This window comes from Peromyscus leucopus, chromosome 4 (assembly GCF_004664715.2).
Source record: "Peromyscus leucopus breed LL Stock chromosome 4, UCI_PerLeu_2.1, whole genome shotgun sequence".
Classification (NCBI taxonomy): Eukaryota; Metazoa; Chordata; class Mammalia; order Rodentia; family Cricetidae; genus Peromyscus; species Peromyscus leucopus.
In genome coordinates, this window is record NC_051066.1 from 22,531,105 (window position 1) to 22,550,861 (window position 19,757).

At 39.3% G+C, this 19,757-nt stretch overlaps 1 protein-coding gene across 4 annotated transcripts in view; it reads right to left on the bottom strand.

Annotated features, from left to right (window-relative positions):
• The window catches only part of Gtdc1 (glycosyltransferase like domain containing 1), a 302,236-nt gene that overhangs the window by 56,331 nt on the left and 226,148 nt on the right, over positions 1 to 19,757 (bottom strand). For all 4 annotated transcript variants that reach the window (XM_037204750.1, XM_037204751.1, XM_028881497.2 and 1 more), the window contains one exon: positions 7,189 to 7,533. In XM_037204750.1, coding sequence (XP_037060645.1) covers positions 7,189 to 7,533 — 345 coding nt within the window. The remainder of the gene's footprint in view (positions 1 to 7,188; positions 7,534 to 19,757) is intronic.

The following is a 19,757-nucleotide window of genomic DNA, read 5'->3' on the forward strand; positions in this document are numbered from 1 at the left end:
TTCACAGATCACTAGAAGGGAAAGGAAAGCAATTCCATCCAGCTACACACCCATCCATCTATGCACCCACACATACCAGTGAGCATCTATTTGCTAACTCACCCACTCCTCATCTGTAATGATAATTAAAGTATAATATAAGCATTTGATCAATAGGAGACACAGGAAGAGGCAAAGAGAAACACTGCCTTCAGTAGTTATGTGTCTGTCACAAGCATATCAAATTCAAACATCTTTGCAGCAACTGTAAGCCTGTGAAATGAGTCAAGTATAGACAACTTTAACCACATAAAGCAAGGAAAGGGCAACAGGAACTTTAGTTAATGTTACTCTAGTGATAACAATACCAAAATAATAATGATGACAGGTACAAGTTATTTATGCTGACATGAAGTGTAAAAAGTGAAACATAGTCCAAAAAGTAATGACAACCTTGAATTATATTAACTTTGCTTATATATTCTGTAGTGTTGGAAATAGTCAGCAAAGAGACTGTAAGTAGGCATTAGGAATTATATATGGAAATTGGGTAGGGCCTATGTTTTGGACATATATTTTAGTGCTATTTTTCACCACTTATGCTATACCCTAGAATAGCATGCCACAGATCAACTAGAAGTGCCAAATTATTAGTTAAAATTATAGTAATTTTAGGTTAGTATCTGTGCCTTTTCAAAAGTCTAATAAAAATTCTTGAGAGACCTTCCTTGTTTTTTTAAAATGCTGCAAATTTGAAATTCTTTATGGATAGGTCAAACAAATAAACAAATCCCACCCCCCCCAAAAAAAAACTGTAGGAAAAAAATAAATCTTTTTTTTTTTTTTTCTTTTTTTTCAAGACAGGGTTTCTCTGTGTAGCTTTGCGCCTTTTCCTGGAACTCACTTGGTAGCCCAGGCTGGCCTCGAACTCACAGAGATCCACCTGGCTCTGCCTCCCAAGTGCTGGGATTAAAGGCGTGCGCCACCACCGCCCGGCGGAAAAAATAAATCTTAACAAAACTTATTGATTGGGGAATGGCTTACCATAACCTTATTCATGTGAGCTTTGATTGGTTAACTGACAGACAAATACAAAACTAGTTGATGCTACTGAGCATTCAGAATGGTCAATGGTACTAGAAACCATCTGTGAAATCATCTCTGTTTAGAGTTTGGAAGAAAGCAGCTTCCTCTCAAATGCAGAAAGGCTGCAGCCAAGTGTGCCAGACGGCCACCCACATGACCATGTCCCCAGAATTACTATTCTGTGATGGCCATTTTTCTTTTGGGAAAAGATCTCTACTGAACACTGAAGTTGACCACAGAATGCTTGTTACTTAATACAAGCACTTGGGCTTCCTACTCTTATGTACAGAGAGCATGGCACCTGCAGACCTGCAAGACTCTTCTAAAGCAAGGACCACAAAAAACCTTGTCCTCAGTTGTTCTGGCAATAAGAAACCAAGGCAATTCCTCATCCAGCCATCTAACATACATCCTTTCAGAGGTAGGCATCAACTTGGTTTGCAAAGTTGCGTTTTAAACCTCAGAGTCAAGAAGTAAAACAGAGTCTTTATTTTACTACCAAGTATTAATGCATCAGTTTCTTTTTTGCATCAATTATTTTAGTTAGGTGCCATTAAAGCCTCTAAAGATATGGGTGCCAATCCTTTCAATGTCAGGTAGGGTTAATGCTTACTCAGTCACCTAAGTACATTCCAAATCCTGATGACTAAGTTTTGTCTTGTCTAAATTCATACCATAATTGTAATCAACTTTGCATTAATTAACTTATCACTAGTTTTTTGAAAGTGGTGCAAATGCCAGATAGACCATAGAAAGTTAATATACTCAAAGTGGAAAGCTCCGACAGTTATCCCATAGTCCAAATAGAGTTAATGGGGGAATCTTAAAAATATTTTATGTGTATTATTTTTATGTGTGTTTGTGTGTGTGTTCACAAGCCCTGGTGCAAATATCAGAAGAGAACTTGTAGGAGTTGGATCTTTCCTTCTACCATGTGGTCTCTGGGGATGGAACTTGGGTAGTCAGGTTTGGTGGCAAGAACCCTTAACTGCTAAGCTACCCAGTGGCCCAACTGGGAAACTTTTTTTTTTTTTTTTTTTTTTTTGGTGGTTTTTTCGAGACAGGGTTTCTTTGTGTAGCTTTGCGCCTTTCCTGGAGCTCACTTGGTAGCCCAGGCTGGCCTCGAACTCACAGCGATCCGCCTGGCTCTGCCTCCCGAGTGCTGGGATTAAAGGCGTGCGCCACCACCGCCCGGCCCAACTGGGAAACTTTTAACTGTAACCACTCTAACAACTTCAAGCTCCTTAACACATTCACCCCAACTTTATCATTCTCAAGCAGAAAGATACTCAAGAGTTTTATCACAGCTGTCTAGCCTATGGTTTCCTAACCACTTAACTCACACTGAGGTAAGTTCTGTTTGGTCTGAGTTTTCATATGTGACAAAGACTTGTTTGCTGTCAACTATGAAGACAAAAGTTGTAATTAGAATACAATAAAATATAGTACAATATCTTAAAATTCAGACAAGAAAATTTAGTCCATGAGAAGGAAAAATTAAGCAATTCTAATGGCTAGTGGCAATGATCACACAGTGGTTTGCAATGACTGTGAATTCCCATGAGTGCTTAATTCCTTTTAAAGGACTTTTTAAGATCAAGATATTTTTGACAATAACCCTACCATATAATGTGACTCTCACTATGTGACATGTGCTCTTATGTAATCAAAGCGGCTGGGCCTGAGCACAATTCAGGGCAATGGAAGCACACTGAATTAGTGGTATCCTAGTTATCCTAGTGGTATCACTACCTGCCTTTGCATCAAAAGGAAAAAAACAAAACAAAACAAAACACATTTGTTTCATTTAAGAAAGCACTTGGGGATATAGTAAAAATTGTTCATATTATTTACTGAATCTCTCCAAAAGTATCTTTTAATATTATATACAATTAAGATATAATGATTATCTTTAGCATGAATATTTGTATGGATGCTTGACTTCTGAGATAAAATAGCTGTTTTCCCTAGGAAACAGAGGTTACTTGAATGTATGCTAGATACATATCTGTGCCAGAGTTACATAGTCAGACCCTGTAGCAAACACACAAAACAATGAAAAGAAAAAAAAAAAGACAATATGATTTACAGATTTGTCCTCAGTTTTCAGGTCTAAAACAGTAAATACTTCTAGGTATAATCTAGACAAAGGCCTTTGGTGTCGGTGTCCTATCAATTTTGTAAAACTTTATTGTTATGAGAGTGTGTGCACTTGTGTTTGAGTGCAGGCACATGCATGTGTCTGAAGGCAAGCACATATATGTGTAGAGGACAGAGGACAACCCTGTGGAAGTGGTTCTCTCCTGCGACATTTTCATGGGTTTTGGGGAGAGAACTCTGGTCACCAGGTTTCTGTGTAAGAGCTTTCACCTCTGAACCATTTCACTGGCCCACTAATTTTAAGAGTGTGAGTTGGAGAAGAGGGGCCTTGACAAGTGTGAGCTTTCACTGTGTTCTAAACTTGCTTTGACTCTCCATCAAAGTATGTCTTTGAGCCCATTATGATACAGAAACAATTACATAAAGATTGGAAGCTGGTATGATGCTGTACTATTTGGAAAGAAATAGCTTAAGAAAATAAGCATTGCCAAATGCGTGTTTCTCACAGGTCTTTCTCTAAGCCATTTCTATCAGCTGTGCCATGCTACAGATGTTTCTAACAAGAACATTAAAAGACTGGCTAGAAAGGAGAAAACAATCCGTCTGCAGGGAACCTAGAACCTACTAAAATACTGTCAGTTATTTATCTACTGTCAGCACAGACTGTACACTATAATCCTTGACAATTTCGAGTCAGAAAGGCCAAAGAAGGGCAAACCTTCTTTAAGGGTCTGCTCTCCTGCAGACATTTTAACAGAGAGAAAACCAGAATGAATCTTGTAAAAATGTCACTTTTGATTTTGATACATATTCAACCAAGGAGGCTCTACATTTGGTTGACTTAGTACAAAATATGTTAGAGGCTAACACTGTGTTTGGGACCATTCATGATCTCATCATGGAAGAAACACAGTGAGGTCTCCATCACTTCATTTCCAGTTAGCTACTACAACTGCCCAATTTCATGACATATTTTGTATGACATGTCTTATGACAGTGCTTCTCTCCTGTCCACTTCTCATTTATGTATATTCCGAATACCTCTCTGGAAAATGTGCATGGCCAATCAAAAATGCAACAACAGACAGCCGAGCTTCCCACAGCTACTCAGAAGAAAGACCCGAGTTAAGGTGGCTCAGGTGCAGACAAGGGCACAGTAAGCCTAAGCATGGAGGTGTGAAGGAACAGGGCCACATAAGAGACCCAGACAACCCCGCTCATTTCCAGGGAAACCTCGCTTTCCTTTAGAACACAATTCATAGTGATAGGTCAATGATGGGATTTCCAGCCATACAACTGGAAGTCTAAATGAATGTGTGCTTGAAGCTGGGGATGAATGCTGAACTAGAGTCTTAATTTTCTAATTCATATTCACCAATTAAAAATAAACTGGATTTTTATGAGCAAATTTACATAAATCAGATGATAAAGCACCTACCACTAAAGGGTAGAAATTCAGCTCCCAACATTTGCATACATTCTCCTAAAGAAAACATAGGCATTTTAGCTTTTCATTGAAGAGTCTTGCTGTGCCGGAACTCTAATGGGCTTAGAACAGTAAATTTTGAAGAAACTGATTGCTACCCCTGTAGCTAGTAAATGTCTGCCTAGACCCAGTGGCATTTGAAAAAAGTGTTTTATCATAAAATTATCCCAGCAGAGTCCATTCTGCAAGATAACATCATCATCATCATCATCATCAGTACTCCATGCAGGACCCAACAGCTCTGGCACAATATTGCCAGTCATTTATCTGTTGTCAGCACAGGTTACACACTGTAATCCTTGACTGCCTCGGAATTAGAATGTCTTTGATGTCCCCACAAGAGTTTTTTGCCCGAAGGCTTTACCAATGCTCGGCGGCTCAGTGTTTATTCCTCCTAATCTTCCTCTCATCTCCAGGCTAGCAGTGACAGATGGTTATGGGCACACAATAGTATTAAGAGTTTGATATTTTTTTTATGCTGTGCTCTCTGTACAACAAATAGCTATCAGACGCGGGCCAGAGAGCTGCCATGGCTCGCGTAGGTAATGGCAAACAAACAGCTCGGGTTGATGCTTTCTGTCATTTCCCCTCCTAACCCTGCTTGTTTTCATTGTATACTCTCAAAGGTAAACTATATTAACCTTATAGACTGTTATTAAAAAGATATATCTATATGAGCATAAAGTGCTTTTCTTTTTTCTTTTTCTTACTCTTTTGATTATGAAAGTAATACTGCTGACATATTGAACAAATATCGAATGTCAACATAAATTTTTAGTGTGTGATAATATCCCCTTCATATAGCTGGGTGTCAGGCGGGACCCGTGGATGATGCATAGCAGTAAATAACCCAAACAAAATTAGTTCTCCTGTCAGCTTCTACCTTGTATGTCCCCAGGCATCAGTAAAATTGACTGCACGCTAGATTTTCAAAATTAGCCCTAATGTTAGCTATGTGTCTGGCAACCTCCAAGTTTCCAATGTTCTACTATATTACCCGTAAGGATGAATGTGTTACTTTTATATTTTGGCATTTACTCTTGCTGATGCGGCTTTTTTCCCCTGTTCTCCAAATTAAAAATAATTTAGCTTTAACAATAAGAATGTGCACAAACATCATGCTGCATCTCTTTAAGCAACTAACTTTAGGCAATTAAATTAAATTAAAGCAAAAATATACAAAGGAAGAGAGGGAATTATTCAATTTAATATTGTTAATTTTATTAACATAGCTCTGTCTAATTTTGTGCAAAGTATTGAATAACGTGGTTCTCAATCTTGCCTCTATATTGTTGTTTTATACCCACAGTTTCCAAATTATTTAACATTTTTATGAAAATTCAGAACCAAACTTTTTAAAATTGACTTTCTTGCAATACCTATTCACTTAGAGAGAAGCCAAGGTTAATGGAACAAGAGAGGTTTTCAGAAGGCAGTAAATGAGGATGTGTATTTTACCTTCAAATAGGGTTCATTTCATCCCGACCCACTGCATCTCAAATCACATGAAAGAATCCTGCGTCTTGTGACACTCTGAGGACAACATGATGCTGGAAGGGTGAGGGGGAACAAACAAGCCCAAGACAGCATCTCATAACAATGCTTAGTCCCTAAATTTCAGGTTCATGCATTTAGAATCAAAGACAAAATCCCTTTAGGTACCAGATGCTGCAGATCAACTGGGAGAGCTGGAGGAGTTTTAATGTGCTTGGAGGCAAATCCTGGGCAAAGGCGCTTTCCTGCCGGTGTGTGTGCTTATTACTTCACCTGCAAACAGTTGCTCTCAATCGGACCTAATGATCAGCCCAGCACTGCTGCAATAAAGAGGCCATAATCTGTAGGGGAAGCAACTCTAATCAGGCCACATGCAGATTAAACTAACTGGGAGGAATAAAAACTAGATTAAAATATTCATGCCTAATACCAGAAGATTATCAGGACATTTTACCTCCTTAAATCCTAATTTATAGAAGCCAGGGCTAGGTTTACGAGTTTATATTTGGTGGGATTATATGCTGCATTGACTTTCCTGTGATGAGAAGAAATTCTGTCTAGCACAATACAAAGGCATTTGGCAGGAGGCAGACGGCTTCCCATGCACTAATACGCTATGACAAGTAAAAGGAGGCTGTCCAGTTGACACTGGTCAAAGTAAGAGTAAAGAATGGAAACGATTGTTTTTAACAGTGATGTGATTTATTGATGTCCATATGTGAATTAATCCTGGACTAACACTCTGTGAATATATAATGGCATCTGATTTTTCTACTTTGAAACTTCTTGTGTCTGGCTGCTACTGCTAGTTGAACAAATCATTACAAACGTTATCTATAATTCACATATAAAGTAAAAACACAACAATTAATGTACAGTTACGGGCAATGCTGCCTTGGTACTGTACTAGTATAGTACCATGTGAAACTGTAAATGCAAATTCAAGTGATCTTTTTCTAAAGCTACAAGCATAGCAAGTTAGAAAGTCTACTGTCAAAACCCATTTTGTAAAACTCTTAGTAAACCAGCACATCTTGACTTACCACCTGTGAGGCCAAGTGATGTGCAGCGGTCTTGGCTGATCATCAACTCCACACAAAAGGTTGCTGGGATCAAGAGCTAGAGTTTTGCTCACAGGAAGAGAGCATGAGTTATCTTCTGACAGGCTGGACTTCTCTAAGTCTGATTTCTGGGTTGGGTTGTCCAGGGTTTCTTGTCCAGCATCAAGGCCAGGGTGTTCATCAGACTTGGATTTCATATTCCCCGGTAACTTCTTAGAATCCCTCTGCTCTGGTTGGGAAGGAAGCATCACCGGCAGAGCTGCAACACCATTTCCACTAAGGCCGAGCATCTTCCTTAAGTGGGCTATTTTGTGCTTGGGCATGAATCTGTTACAAAAAGGGAAAGCAATATGCTTTTTGTGAAAAAAAAAAAAAAGTAAAATTAGTTCCTTACCTTCCTATAAGGACAAAGTGACGACATACAAAACTGAGAAAAAATAAAAGATGTTATGACAAAAGTTCTCAGGAAAGTGCAACAAGTATTAGTCACCAAGAGAAAGCTCAAAGGTTTGAAGTTGGTCACAACTGTCTTTGAATAGTTTCCACAGAGTTTTTGTGGCTACAAACGTGTGTGGCCCATACTGTAGACCACAAGACTATAGATGTAGTTTACCATTTGTCACTCATTTGTCTTTCTAGATTTCCATTTTGTGCTTTCCAGTCATTCCATGGCCTAGAACCTTTCTCATCAATCACTAACAATGTTTGAAACTTCCTGGGTTAACTCTTGCTATTTCTGTTCATGTGGCTGCTTTGTATTCCTGGGAACCTACATATAATTTCCATTAAACCAACTTGGCTAATATTTCCTGAGGCATATTTTATATTCTGTAATTTTCATTTCTATGTTTTCCTATAATGCTTTTGTCAAACAGAATTAAATATACTGCTGATTTGCAAAGAACTTAAATAAAACAAAATCCTGAAAAAAATCCTAATATAACCTAAAATCAAAGAGCCACCAATACCATTACAAGATCTAACCTCAAGGAGTTACCCATCTATAGGGACCAAACCACAAGGACTTAGAGTGGAGAGAGGTGAGTGAACAGCCAACTAGCCTATGTGGGCAGCACTTTATACTTACCAGACACTTCAACATTTGAAACTGGAGAATAAAAGAAAACTCCTGACTTATAGATCAGTAAGGGCTTAAAGATGGCTTTATTGAAAGATTTTGCAAGGCAGGCAAGTTCTGTGTTGAGAGGACAGTAGAAGAGCTTGTGTGGGAAGAGGGCCTCATCTGGAAATAACACACAGCCCAGAGTCCTGAATGCAGGGCTGGAGGAGATGGCTGGGCCAGGTGACTGAACTCTCAGAATTCTATAAGGCCATCCAGAGTCTAGGCCTCTTCCTGAATTGTGCAGTCAGTGAGTACATAGAGAATACATGTCCTTCTGAGGTAGGTGGGGAAGAAAACGCTTGGAAGCAGAATAAGAAACAGAAGTGGAGAAAGTGATTTTGAGAGAGTAATGCCACATTACAGAGATGAACCAAAGGCGTCCCTCCACAGGATACGTCAACAGAAACATGAGACCCTTCTGAGGGCTTGGAGGACGGTGGCTCAGCACTTGGTCCTGTCCTATGTTGATGGCTGCTAATGCTCACATAGTCTCTGTAGGGTAGAATAGGCACAAACCCTGCAGAAGATCAGGGTATATGAGTGAAGGGCAGCAGGTAAGCACAGGGATTTAAGGCTATTTCCCTGGGAACATTTGCTAAGTAAAGAAGTAGGATTCTGAAGACAGGAAAGCCTTGTGAAATAGGAAAAAATTGTAACATGTGATGAATGGCAGGATTTATTGGAAAGTGGTGGTTTGTGAAAGATAATAAATGGTTTTCCTACAAAGCTAAAGAAAAAAAGAAAAAGAAACAGAAAAATAAAACAACAAAACAAAACTTTCAGATACCACTTGTGGAATCTAAAGACTTATTTCATGAAGCCATTAGTTCAGGTCCCCCTTTTCAAGCAAGTTGAATAGAGGTGGAGATCAGAATTAAAAACTTACACATGCATACATATATACCTCCTTGGGAAGGACGGATGGCCAGGAAGTACATGCAGCAAAAGATATTCAAAAACAAACAAACACAAACCAGGTGCCTTGAGGAGTGAGAACAGAGAGAGAGAGAGAGTTAACTGGGCCTAACGCCATGCCTGATGAGCAACACTAGAAAGCACAGGGGAGTGTAAGTGAACTGAATAGCCTTTTTATAGCACATCATGGAGATTCTACAATCAAAAGATGTCTTCAGGGACTTGTTTTATGAAGCCTCCTATCTCTTCTGATTTCAAACAGGTAGAGAAAAAAAAATCAATGAGATACATGGAACTCCTTTCCTCCCCAATGCTAAGCAGATGGCAGCACAGGAAGAGAGATTACCAAGAATGGTACCAAGTCTGTAAGTACCTTAATAACACAATAAAACAGCTTTTGATTTAAAATGGGAAGAAGCCTGGGCATGCACAGATTGTAATTCCATCTCATAGGTGAAGAAGTTTTAAAGAGACAAATGAACTTTCTTCCTAAAACAAATTCAACATATGAAGTGCATTGAAAGCTCTTACTAATCACCACATGGGTATTTGTGTATGGATGTGACAGATCTTTACCTTCCTGAGCAGAAGGACAAATGGTAAGAGAAGAAGCCGCCAGTCTCAGACACATCTGGAAAGCAGCAGAAACGTAAGCAAACTTGTTTATGTAGATAAAGAATGCCAGCAAAAGGAAAAAAAAGATTCGGACAAAATTACAAACCATGCACAAAGGATTCACAATAACAAATCAATGGGCATCGAAACAACATCTTCATTTTTAGAAAACAGGATCATGACCAATCTTACTCTATTAAAATCCATTTATACTGTCCAGCATGTGAGGCAAACTACAAATGAAAAGAGATAGGAGATTGGCTAAAGGGCTATAAACAATAGGAGTTGATAACTGACAAGGAATTTAGTGATGGGCAGGTTCTAGCCCTGACTGTATTCCACATGCTTCACAAACATTCTCAGGGATGATCAGACTCTCCTGTTAATGCAAGTTGTGGCAGCTACCTTGGGGATAGGTGGTAGTGAATAAGGACATGGAGGACACAGGATAAAAACAGGACAGTAACTCAGAGCTTACAAATCCCACAAACCCATGAAATCTGAAACAATCTTGAAATAAGAATGGATGTAGCGTGAATCTTAAAAGTTCTTATTAATTAAAACAAACCCAGAGCCAGGTATTGGTGTGAATGCTGGAAGATCAGAGAAGCAGAAACACAGCCACTTCACCTTGTCAATTCCTCAGCTGATCCTGTTTCCTCAGACTGGAAGTCTCTCGCTACTCATCCAGAATGAATCTCAGCTGAACTGCTGCTAAAAGCCTAAAAGCTTAACCAGCTCTAGTTCCTGGTTTTCACACTTTATATACCTTTCTGCTTTCTGCCATCACTTCCTGGGATTAAAGGCATGAGTCACCATACCTGGCTGTTTCCAGTGTGGCTTTGAACTCACAGAAATCCATCTGTGATAGGATGAAAGGCGAGTGTGCCACCATTTTCTGGCCTCTATGTTTAGTGGCTGTTCTGTTCTCTGACCCCAGATAAATTTATTAGGGTGCACAATATTTTGGGGAACACAATATCACCACAGATGGACATAATGAAAATGTCACTGAAAACATTTGAACTAGCGAAGATGAGCAAGTGCTGACTTGGCCTGGTAAACTGCACCCTGGGTTCTGGATCCTAGTGCACAGGTAGGAAGAAGCTGAGTCTCTGTGAATGCTGATTTTACCGGGGCGCCTGACAACTGTATATGTTTGAGAATTAGAGAGATCTTAGAAGAGCAATAATAATGATTAAGGCAATGGAAGTGTTGATTTATGAGGACAGATTAAAGGAGCTAAATATGAATGGCCTGGTGAAGTGACAAGTAGACGGATACATAATAGGCGTCTCCAAGGAGAAAGAATAATTATTTAGCCTGGTACAAGGGGGTATAACTAGGAATAATGAGATGAAATTAAGAATGGGAAATTTTAAGCTGAATTTCAAGAAAAACTCCCTGACGGTATAATTTATTAGCTCATAGAATAAATTCCCCATGGAATGCTAGAGCTAGGGAAACTTAATAATTGAACTGGACAAAATACCAATAAATAACATAGATAACAATCCAGTACGTAGAAGAAGGTGGTTACAAGCAATTCTTCACTTATTTATACATCTTTTCACATTTTTAAAACAGTCTATTCATTATATTGACTGTCACCCAAAGAAGTATTTAGATATTACCTGGATTTAACAGGGTACCTCCTTTAGGTGGGGTAAGTTAAAAACACCATTCTCATATACCTTGCAGCAAAAGTAATAGCATAAAATCAACACATTTTAACTACTTTATTTCAATAAAGCTGGCTTTTAGGCAGGCTGGACAAATACATTAATCTGAAAATGAAACAAAACAGTATCATTTCCCATCCATACAATCTGAATCTGGTGCCTTGGAGCTCATATCTTCATAGGCATGTTTATGCAAACAAGTTATTGCCATAAGAGAAATTAAAAACACCACCTTTTCTGCCTTTCTGAATGCAGCTCTGTGGTCAATTACTTCTCATCAATAGTAAGTTCAAACAGGCAGAATACTAACAAGCAGTTTGCTTAATAATAGTCACCACTCTAATTAACCCATCCAGTACATTCTTAACCAGACACTATTTATAATCTATAGTTAAGAGATGCCTGGCAATAGACTGTTCTTACGCCTAAAAAAATACCTTAGAGATGGGCTGACATGGAAATGGACAGAATGTCCTGGCACTAACCTACAGAAACTAAAAACAGGCTTAAGTTTCAACATTTTCTTTTCTTCCTCAGCTCCGGCTCTGGAGCTGCTAATGAAAAGGGAGAGAGAAGGTTCTAAAATAAGAAAAGAAGAAAGGACAAAAGAAAAAACACGACCTGCATTTCAGAGCAGGTATCAGGAATCTCTCAGAAGCACTGTCAGAAACTTCCAGGATTATGGTTACTACACTCATTTCCACACTTCCAATCTGTTATTAGTCAGAGGACTCTTCCTTTGAGCTCTTCCTCAACCAATGGCCAACATATGAAAGAGACTCCCTTCTTGCAGCCTCTCCTTTCGAACCTAATCTTTTCCATCTCTGTCCCACAGTCTCCAAAGATATTGTCACAGAATCCCAGGACCAGGCCAGGCAATGTGTAAAGACAAGATTAGGCAAATGTTTTCTAGGTCTAAATTGATATCCTTCCCTCGAACCCTTTGCAAGTGCATGCATATAAACATAGTGCTCAACACAGGAGAACCAACAGATCCTAAATAGTTTAAATGACGGTAAGAAGGGAAGTAAGTAAAGGGAAGCCTCTTAAGGATCTCAGTTAATTTCTGTTAGCATGAAGAAATGTATGTAGCTGACCAGAGAGGAATTCAAGAGGAAGGCACATTTTAAAAGAAGGAAAGGCAGCCAGGCACGCACATGGGTACATACCATGCTGGGGGGAATGTTTTGGTTAGAATGTATTTATGGGGAAATGTACTACTCACAGTTCTCTTTTTGAGAGACTGTAATAAAGAGTGCTTACCACAGTAATTTCCAACTACAGAGTTGTATAGACAAACAAGTAAAGGTATGTCTATGGACTGAAGTCCACAAGATAATGATTATCTATAGTCTTGCTTCATCAAAGAGAGTGGGAAGATAGCAGGTGATTTAACAAATGATGCAAAGTAGTGGTGAGTGAAGAGAAAAGGGCAGTGCAAATGACCAAAGTGTATCCAAATCTGTGTCAGGAAAGAGAAGGAGAATGCTGAGTACACAGTGACCTGCCTGTAGGATGAAAAGGAGAGAGGTCTAGATCCAGCTCAGGTCTGGATGGAAGGGACAGTACTGTTCACTACTTACACAGAATTTGTTTTATACAACACCAATTCTGTGGTACATGAGAAAATGTTTAATAAGAAAACAAATTTAGGAAATGCTGAGATAAACAACATTTATTCATTACAGGGCTTTTAAAATTGCATACTACCATGTGCTGCACAAATGTTCATTCATCCACTCTTTTGATTACCTAGTATATCATAATATATAAACTCGCCCAAACTTAACACTCCTTGGAACAAGAAACCTCCCTAACATGGCATCTTCAGAACGAATGACTAACCCAGGAAACTCTAGGCAATACTACTTGAGGCCTGAGGAAACCTGAGTGAAAAGCATGGGGCAGGCGGATGGGTGATGAACTGTCAGAGGCAGTGATAGCAGGAGGATGGGAAGAGGCACTCCCTTGGGAAAATGATGACTCCGAAGAAGAAACATATACTGAGGTTCTGTATTAGTAGACTAGATGAAAGAAATCACAGAACTCACGAAGAAGTGACAGAAAAAAATATGGTTATTCATACAAATGACAGGAAAAAAAATCAATCATGTTCATCTAAGTGATTTCTTTGGATTCTTGGATTGAAACCAACTTAAGGAGAATGGAAACAGGAATAATAAATAGTAACTTCTAAAACTAACCAGAAAGACACATAGACAGTTTAGTGATCTAAGCTGTTGGGTAATTTATAAAAAAAAAAACTATTCATTGTTACCCAACAATGTGTTAGAAATTAATTACAAAATTAACATTTTTAGAATTTAGCCACATAAGCAAATAGCAAAGATAATTAAAAGATCATGCTTGCCACATGTCTCCAATACATCAATTATATGGTGAGCAGATTTATATACTTTATATAGTATACCCATAAAGTATAAAAGCAAAACTCTTGACATAGAATTTGAATGTACACATACTCTCTCTTTTCTTCCTGTGATGCTATCTTTACAGAAGAATCACAAGCAAAGAAATCCATGCTAATTATAACTGTATGTGTATAAGCCATAGCATTAAGCAGAAAGACCTGTCTTGGTTGGCTGGCTAGGGTATGGAGACATGCTCTTTTTCACTGGTGATGACCAAGAACAAATTATTAATAAAATAGGTGGCACATGTCCATGGAGGTTGTTTCAATGTTGTTTGAACAGACTCAAGTCACAGATGAGACAGTCATGATCCCACAAAGCCAGCACAACTGCTTTGGAGAATGAGACAACAAACAACACTGAGATGGGTGAGGCTGGATTTTCACTGTTTGTGTTATGGTACAAATATTCAAAGGCAATATGAAATACTGAGAGCAATCTTGAGAGTACAGGAGGCAAGAGAGTCTTGCTTGGACAAGACAGAATTTGTAATGGGAAATGAGGAGTCACCAAAATGAGGTGCAGTAAAAATGAACAAGAAGATACCCTTACACTATTCACTAGCCCAAGAAATGCTTGTTGAAATTGAAAGAGGATGTGTGGTCCCCAGTTAGGCTGCATTACTTAGTAAAGATAGGCTCCTCCACAGAAGACTGACAGTAAGAGACTACAACTTCCTCACACATATAAAGGATGGTTTCCTGATAGCCCCCTTTAAATGGCTGGATATAAGCTTTCTTAAGGAAACCATGGTTCTGTTCCCAGGAGCCTATTCCCACTTATTTATATTTTCCACAATTTATAAGAGTAATTTCTACAAATCTAACATTTAGGGGGTAACTTTTCTTTTACCATTTGCGTATATGGACTCTTAGAATAGTGTACATAATTAGTATTGTTTGTCTTAAATCGTTATATTTTGAGTCCCCATACTCTCTTAATTTCAAGGTGTTTTAGATTGTATATTTGCTAATTTAACTGGCTACTTATATGAACAACTCACCTTAGCCAATTTTATAAAACCCCTTTAGGATATAGTCTTCTCCTGTTCTGATTATACTGTTATCTAATATTTAAGCCACAGAAACCAGCCTTATCCAGAAGAAATATTGTAAGACAGTGTTGTTAATTTTACATTTGAAATAAGTGTGCAAGTTAAATACACAACAAATATAATAGATAATCAGAAATGCCTGATATGCAGGGCCATTTCTACAATATAATCAAGGTAAAGAGAAGTCTGGAAAACACTGAATAAACAAGGTTTAAAAAGAAAAAAATTCATTTACCATACAAACAAAATTACACATACTAGATGGCAGGCCAAATGGCCAGCCGCCCTTGTGGAACACAGGTTGGGAGGTGCTGCAGTCAGGAAGGAGCTGCAGCAGAAACCACATCTGGAGAGAGCCTGGCTCCAGGACTGCACCAGAAGAGGATGCTCAGCCCTGCTCTCATCAAGGCCAGACGTTTGCCAGGTATGGGAGTGAGAAGTGGGCTGTTGCTATGCTTTGGATGTTTGTCAAAGGCTGGTGCTATTAAGAGGGGGAGATGGTAGACTCCACCTCCACCTCTTAATGGTAGATTCCATTACAATGGGGAGATGGGTTTTAGGGGAAAGGTCTTCAGGTAATTTGGGACCTGCCAAGGAAGGTAGATCTTATGAGGTCCTTTGGTAACATTGGTAAAGAATTACTATATAGAAGGCTGAGTTTGCCCCACCCTCCCTCTCTTTGTTCTGGTTCAAGATGAGACTGCTTTTACACATATTCCCACCATATGTGCCACCATCTGCCATGTTCAGCAAAAGCCAACCCAATGGAGATGTCTGATCTTGGACTTTGAACTTCTAAAACTGTAAGCAACATAAACCTTTCTTTGCATATGCCGGCCACCTCAGGTATTTGATTGTAGTAATGCAAAGTTAACTAACAGAAGTCTAACTGGAACGGGGGGGGGGGGGGGGGGGGGGGGGGGGGGAGGGGAGCGGATCACACATGTGAATGGCCCAGTGCATGACAGACATGGTCCAGAAAGAAAAAGTAAAAACAGCCAGAGCACTACTTGGGTGGAGGATAGGCAAGAAGACAAGGTAAAGAATGAGATGAGGCCTGGCATATTGGCAGGGGAGGCTTTTGTCCTTAACAATCTAAGTAAAGGGGTCTAAAAGCCGCTGGAGAAGTTTCGGGTCAGCAGGGGTCTGTATAAACACTCTGGCTATAAAGTGAAGAACAGCTTAGGATAAATGTGGCAGAGCCAACAATAATTAATATATAACCTTCGTCTGTTGTTTGAATGCCCGTAAAATAAAGGGTGAAGACAGAGACTCCTACATACAAAGAGGAAAAGGAGGGAAATAAAAAAAAAAAGCCAATGAAACTTCACAAGATGGTATGCAAATGGCTAAGTGATGCCTGAACAGAGAAGAGGCGGAACGTGGTTCAGCACAAGTGTGTATACACAGGTGCCAGGATGCTATCCAAGAAGCTGCTCATGGTGCTACAGAAGGTCTGAAAGGATCAAGAACAGGCTACTCTAGGGGCCCATGCAGGCATAGTTGCAAAGCAGAACAGAGCATAGTTGGCACTAATTCTGTGTAAAGTAACACCTAAGCCCCTGATTACCTCTCCCAATCTTTCTCCCATCAACCACCTCCTCCCCTGTCAGTTTCCATGTCAAGGGCGGAAAGGAAGGTATCTAACTAGAGGGGTTGGGTCAGAGACCAGGCAAGGGCAAGGGTGAGTCAAATGAAAGAACACAAAATCATTCACTAGTGGCTTTCTAGTAACCTTTTCCCGTTTGATTCCCAAACAGATTGAGATATGTTTCTAGGAGATTGTCCAAGCTTTTCTCTGGAAACTAACTGTGAGTGGTGACTGAAAAAAGAAGTTGATCTCTGTTTCACTGAAGAGAATAGTCACCAGTGAACAAATTCTGGCTCCACAGAACTAATCATCTTTTGAGGTATTGCTGTAAAATATGAATACATGTAAGTGACACTAGGAAACCTTTTTTAAAAAAAGATTTAATTTTATGTGTACACTGTGTATTTGGGTGAATATATGACCACATATGCCTGGCTATCCACAGATGCCAAAAGAGGGTTTCAGATCCTTTGGAACTGGAGTAGTTGGATATGAATCACCTGATAAGCATACTGGGAACTGAACTCTGGTCTTCTGGAAGAACAGGATGGCTCTTAAACATGGAGCCATCTCTCCAGGCCCCAAGTAAACCTTTTAACAGGAAATAAGTGAGACAAAGCAAACAAGAAGATAAATATAACTCAGAGGAAAAAAAAAAAACTATTACAATGTGTATAACAGAAGGTAACAGAAAATTCTATAGTAAGTGTCACAATATTAACATTTACATCCATGGAAGGAAAACCAAAATGTACCAGGAAGGGCATTCAAAACCAAACCAAAACAAAACTAATAATTTAAAGTATTATTGGGGGGGGGTAGGAGGTAGCTCAGTGGTTAAAGTCCTGGCCAAGCAAACGGCAGGCCAGGAGTCGGCATGCCCAGAAAACCATGGAATTGCTGACTTGACTTGTCTGTTCATTTGTAATTCCAGCCGTTCAGGGATGAGAAAGGGTACCCCAGAATAAGCACCTAGCAAGACTAGCCATATATCTGAGCTCTGAGTTTGACTGCCAGACCCTGCTGCAATGAATAAGAAGAAAGAATGATTGAAGATGATTTCCATCATCAACTTTTGGTCTCTACATGTCTGTGAATGTGTGGTAGGCCACACACAGGCAAAACAATGGAAACCCACCCACTCCCAACACACACAAACATACACATATTAGATATTGGAAAAAAAAAAGAAAAAATTAACTGAGGAAGAAAAAAATCAGAGTTGAAGGAACTGAATGATAACATTTTGGGGGCAATAAACAAAGAAAAGATACAATATGTAGTTTTGTACTGATGAGATGGAGTGCCCAACTAAAGAAAGGAGAAGTAAATTCAATCCAAGTATAATCATTCAGTAGTTTCAAAATACTTGGGTAAAATCCAAAATTCCTGTACTTTTCTAGTGAGGTGTAGTACACACCCATACTCTTAGCACATGACAGGCTGAGCAAAGTTAATTCAGAAAAAAAAAAAAACCACTCACACACACAAAAAAACCAAAACACCCCACATAAATACAAAGAAAGCTAAATTAAGCAACATCCCAATGACAAGAAGTTGTGAGGTAATGCATTATTTTTTTAAAAAAATAATTCAAAATGTAAAAAATGAAAAATTTGACCAGTGGTAGGTGCCGAGGAGGTTATGATGCTTGGAGATGAGGCCTGGGAATAAGAATTTTGGTATCTCTTGTGAAATGTTTCTTGTTCTTCTGAACACTAAATACTTCTGAACACTTTGAATACTAAATTTTCCTTGATCTCCTATTTGACATGTGTTGGATTATTATCTTTCAATATCTTTTTTAAAAAATTTTATTTTATAATTTAATTTAATTTTACATATCAGCCACAGATACCCCCCCCCGCACGCCTTCCCCCAACCCACCCCCCCCCATTCCCATCTCCTCCATGGCAAAGACTCCCCTGAGGATTGAGTTCAACTTGATAGATTCAGTCTAGGCAGGTCCAGTCCCCTCCTCCCAGGCTGAGCCAAGTGTCCCTGTATAAGCCCCAGGTTCCAAACAGCCAACACAGCACTGAGGACAGGTCCCGGTCCCACTGCCTGGATGCCTCCCAAACAGATCAAGCTAATCAACTGTCTCACTTATCCAGAGGGCCTGATCCAGTTGGAGGCTCCTCAGCCATTGGTTCATAGTTCATGTGTTTCCATTCCTTTGGCTATTTGTCCCTGTGCTTTTTCCAACCTTGATCTCAACAATTCTCGCTCATACAAACACTCCTCTTTCTCGCCAATTGGATTCCCGGAGCTCCACCTGGGGCCTGGCTGTGGATCTTTGCATCCGGTTCCCTCAGTCATTGGATGAAGTTTCTAGCACGACAATTAGGGTGTTTGGCCATGCTATCACCAGAGTAGGTCATTTCGGGCTGTCTCTCTACCATTGCCAGTAGTCTATTGTGGAGGTATCCTTGTGGATTTCTGTGGACCTCTCTAGCACTTTGCTTCTTCCTATTCTCATGTGGTCTCATTTACCATGATCAAGTAGGCTTCATCCCAGGGATGCAAGGGTGGTTCAACATATGAAAGTCCGTCAATGTAATACACCATATAAACAAACTCAAAAAAAAAAAAAAAAAAAACACATGATCATCTCACTAGATGCAGAAAAGGCATTTGACAAAATTCAACACCCCTTCATGATAAAGGTCTTGGAGCGATCAGGAATACAGGGAACATACCTAAACATAATAATTTACAGCAAGCCAACAGCCAACATCAAATTAAATGGAGAGAAACTCAAAGCGATTCCACTAAAATCAGGAATGAGGCAAGGCTGTCTGCTCTCCCCATACTTATTCAATATAGTACTTGAAGTTCTAGCCAGAGCAATAAGACAACATAAGGAGATTAAGGGGATACAAATTGGAAAGGAAGAAGTCAAGCTTTCCCTATTTACAGATGATATTATCTTTCAATATCTTAACGTCTCTTTTCTACTTTCAGTCTGTTCTATGAAGAACATGATGAATTAACTTTCAGGCACTACTCAAAAATGCCCAGAAAGAACTACAGACATCAAAAAAGGAGGCAATACAAGAGAATTGGCTCCAGATTTGATCCCCCAAACAAACAAACCACCACTAGCATTTCCATTTCTGAGATGTTCCTGGTATTGTAC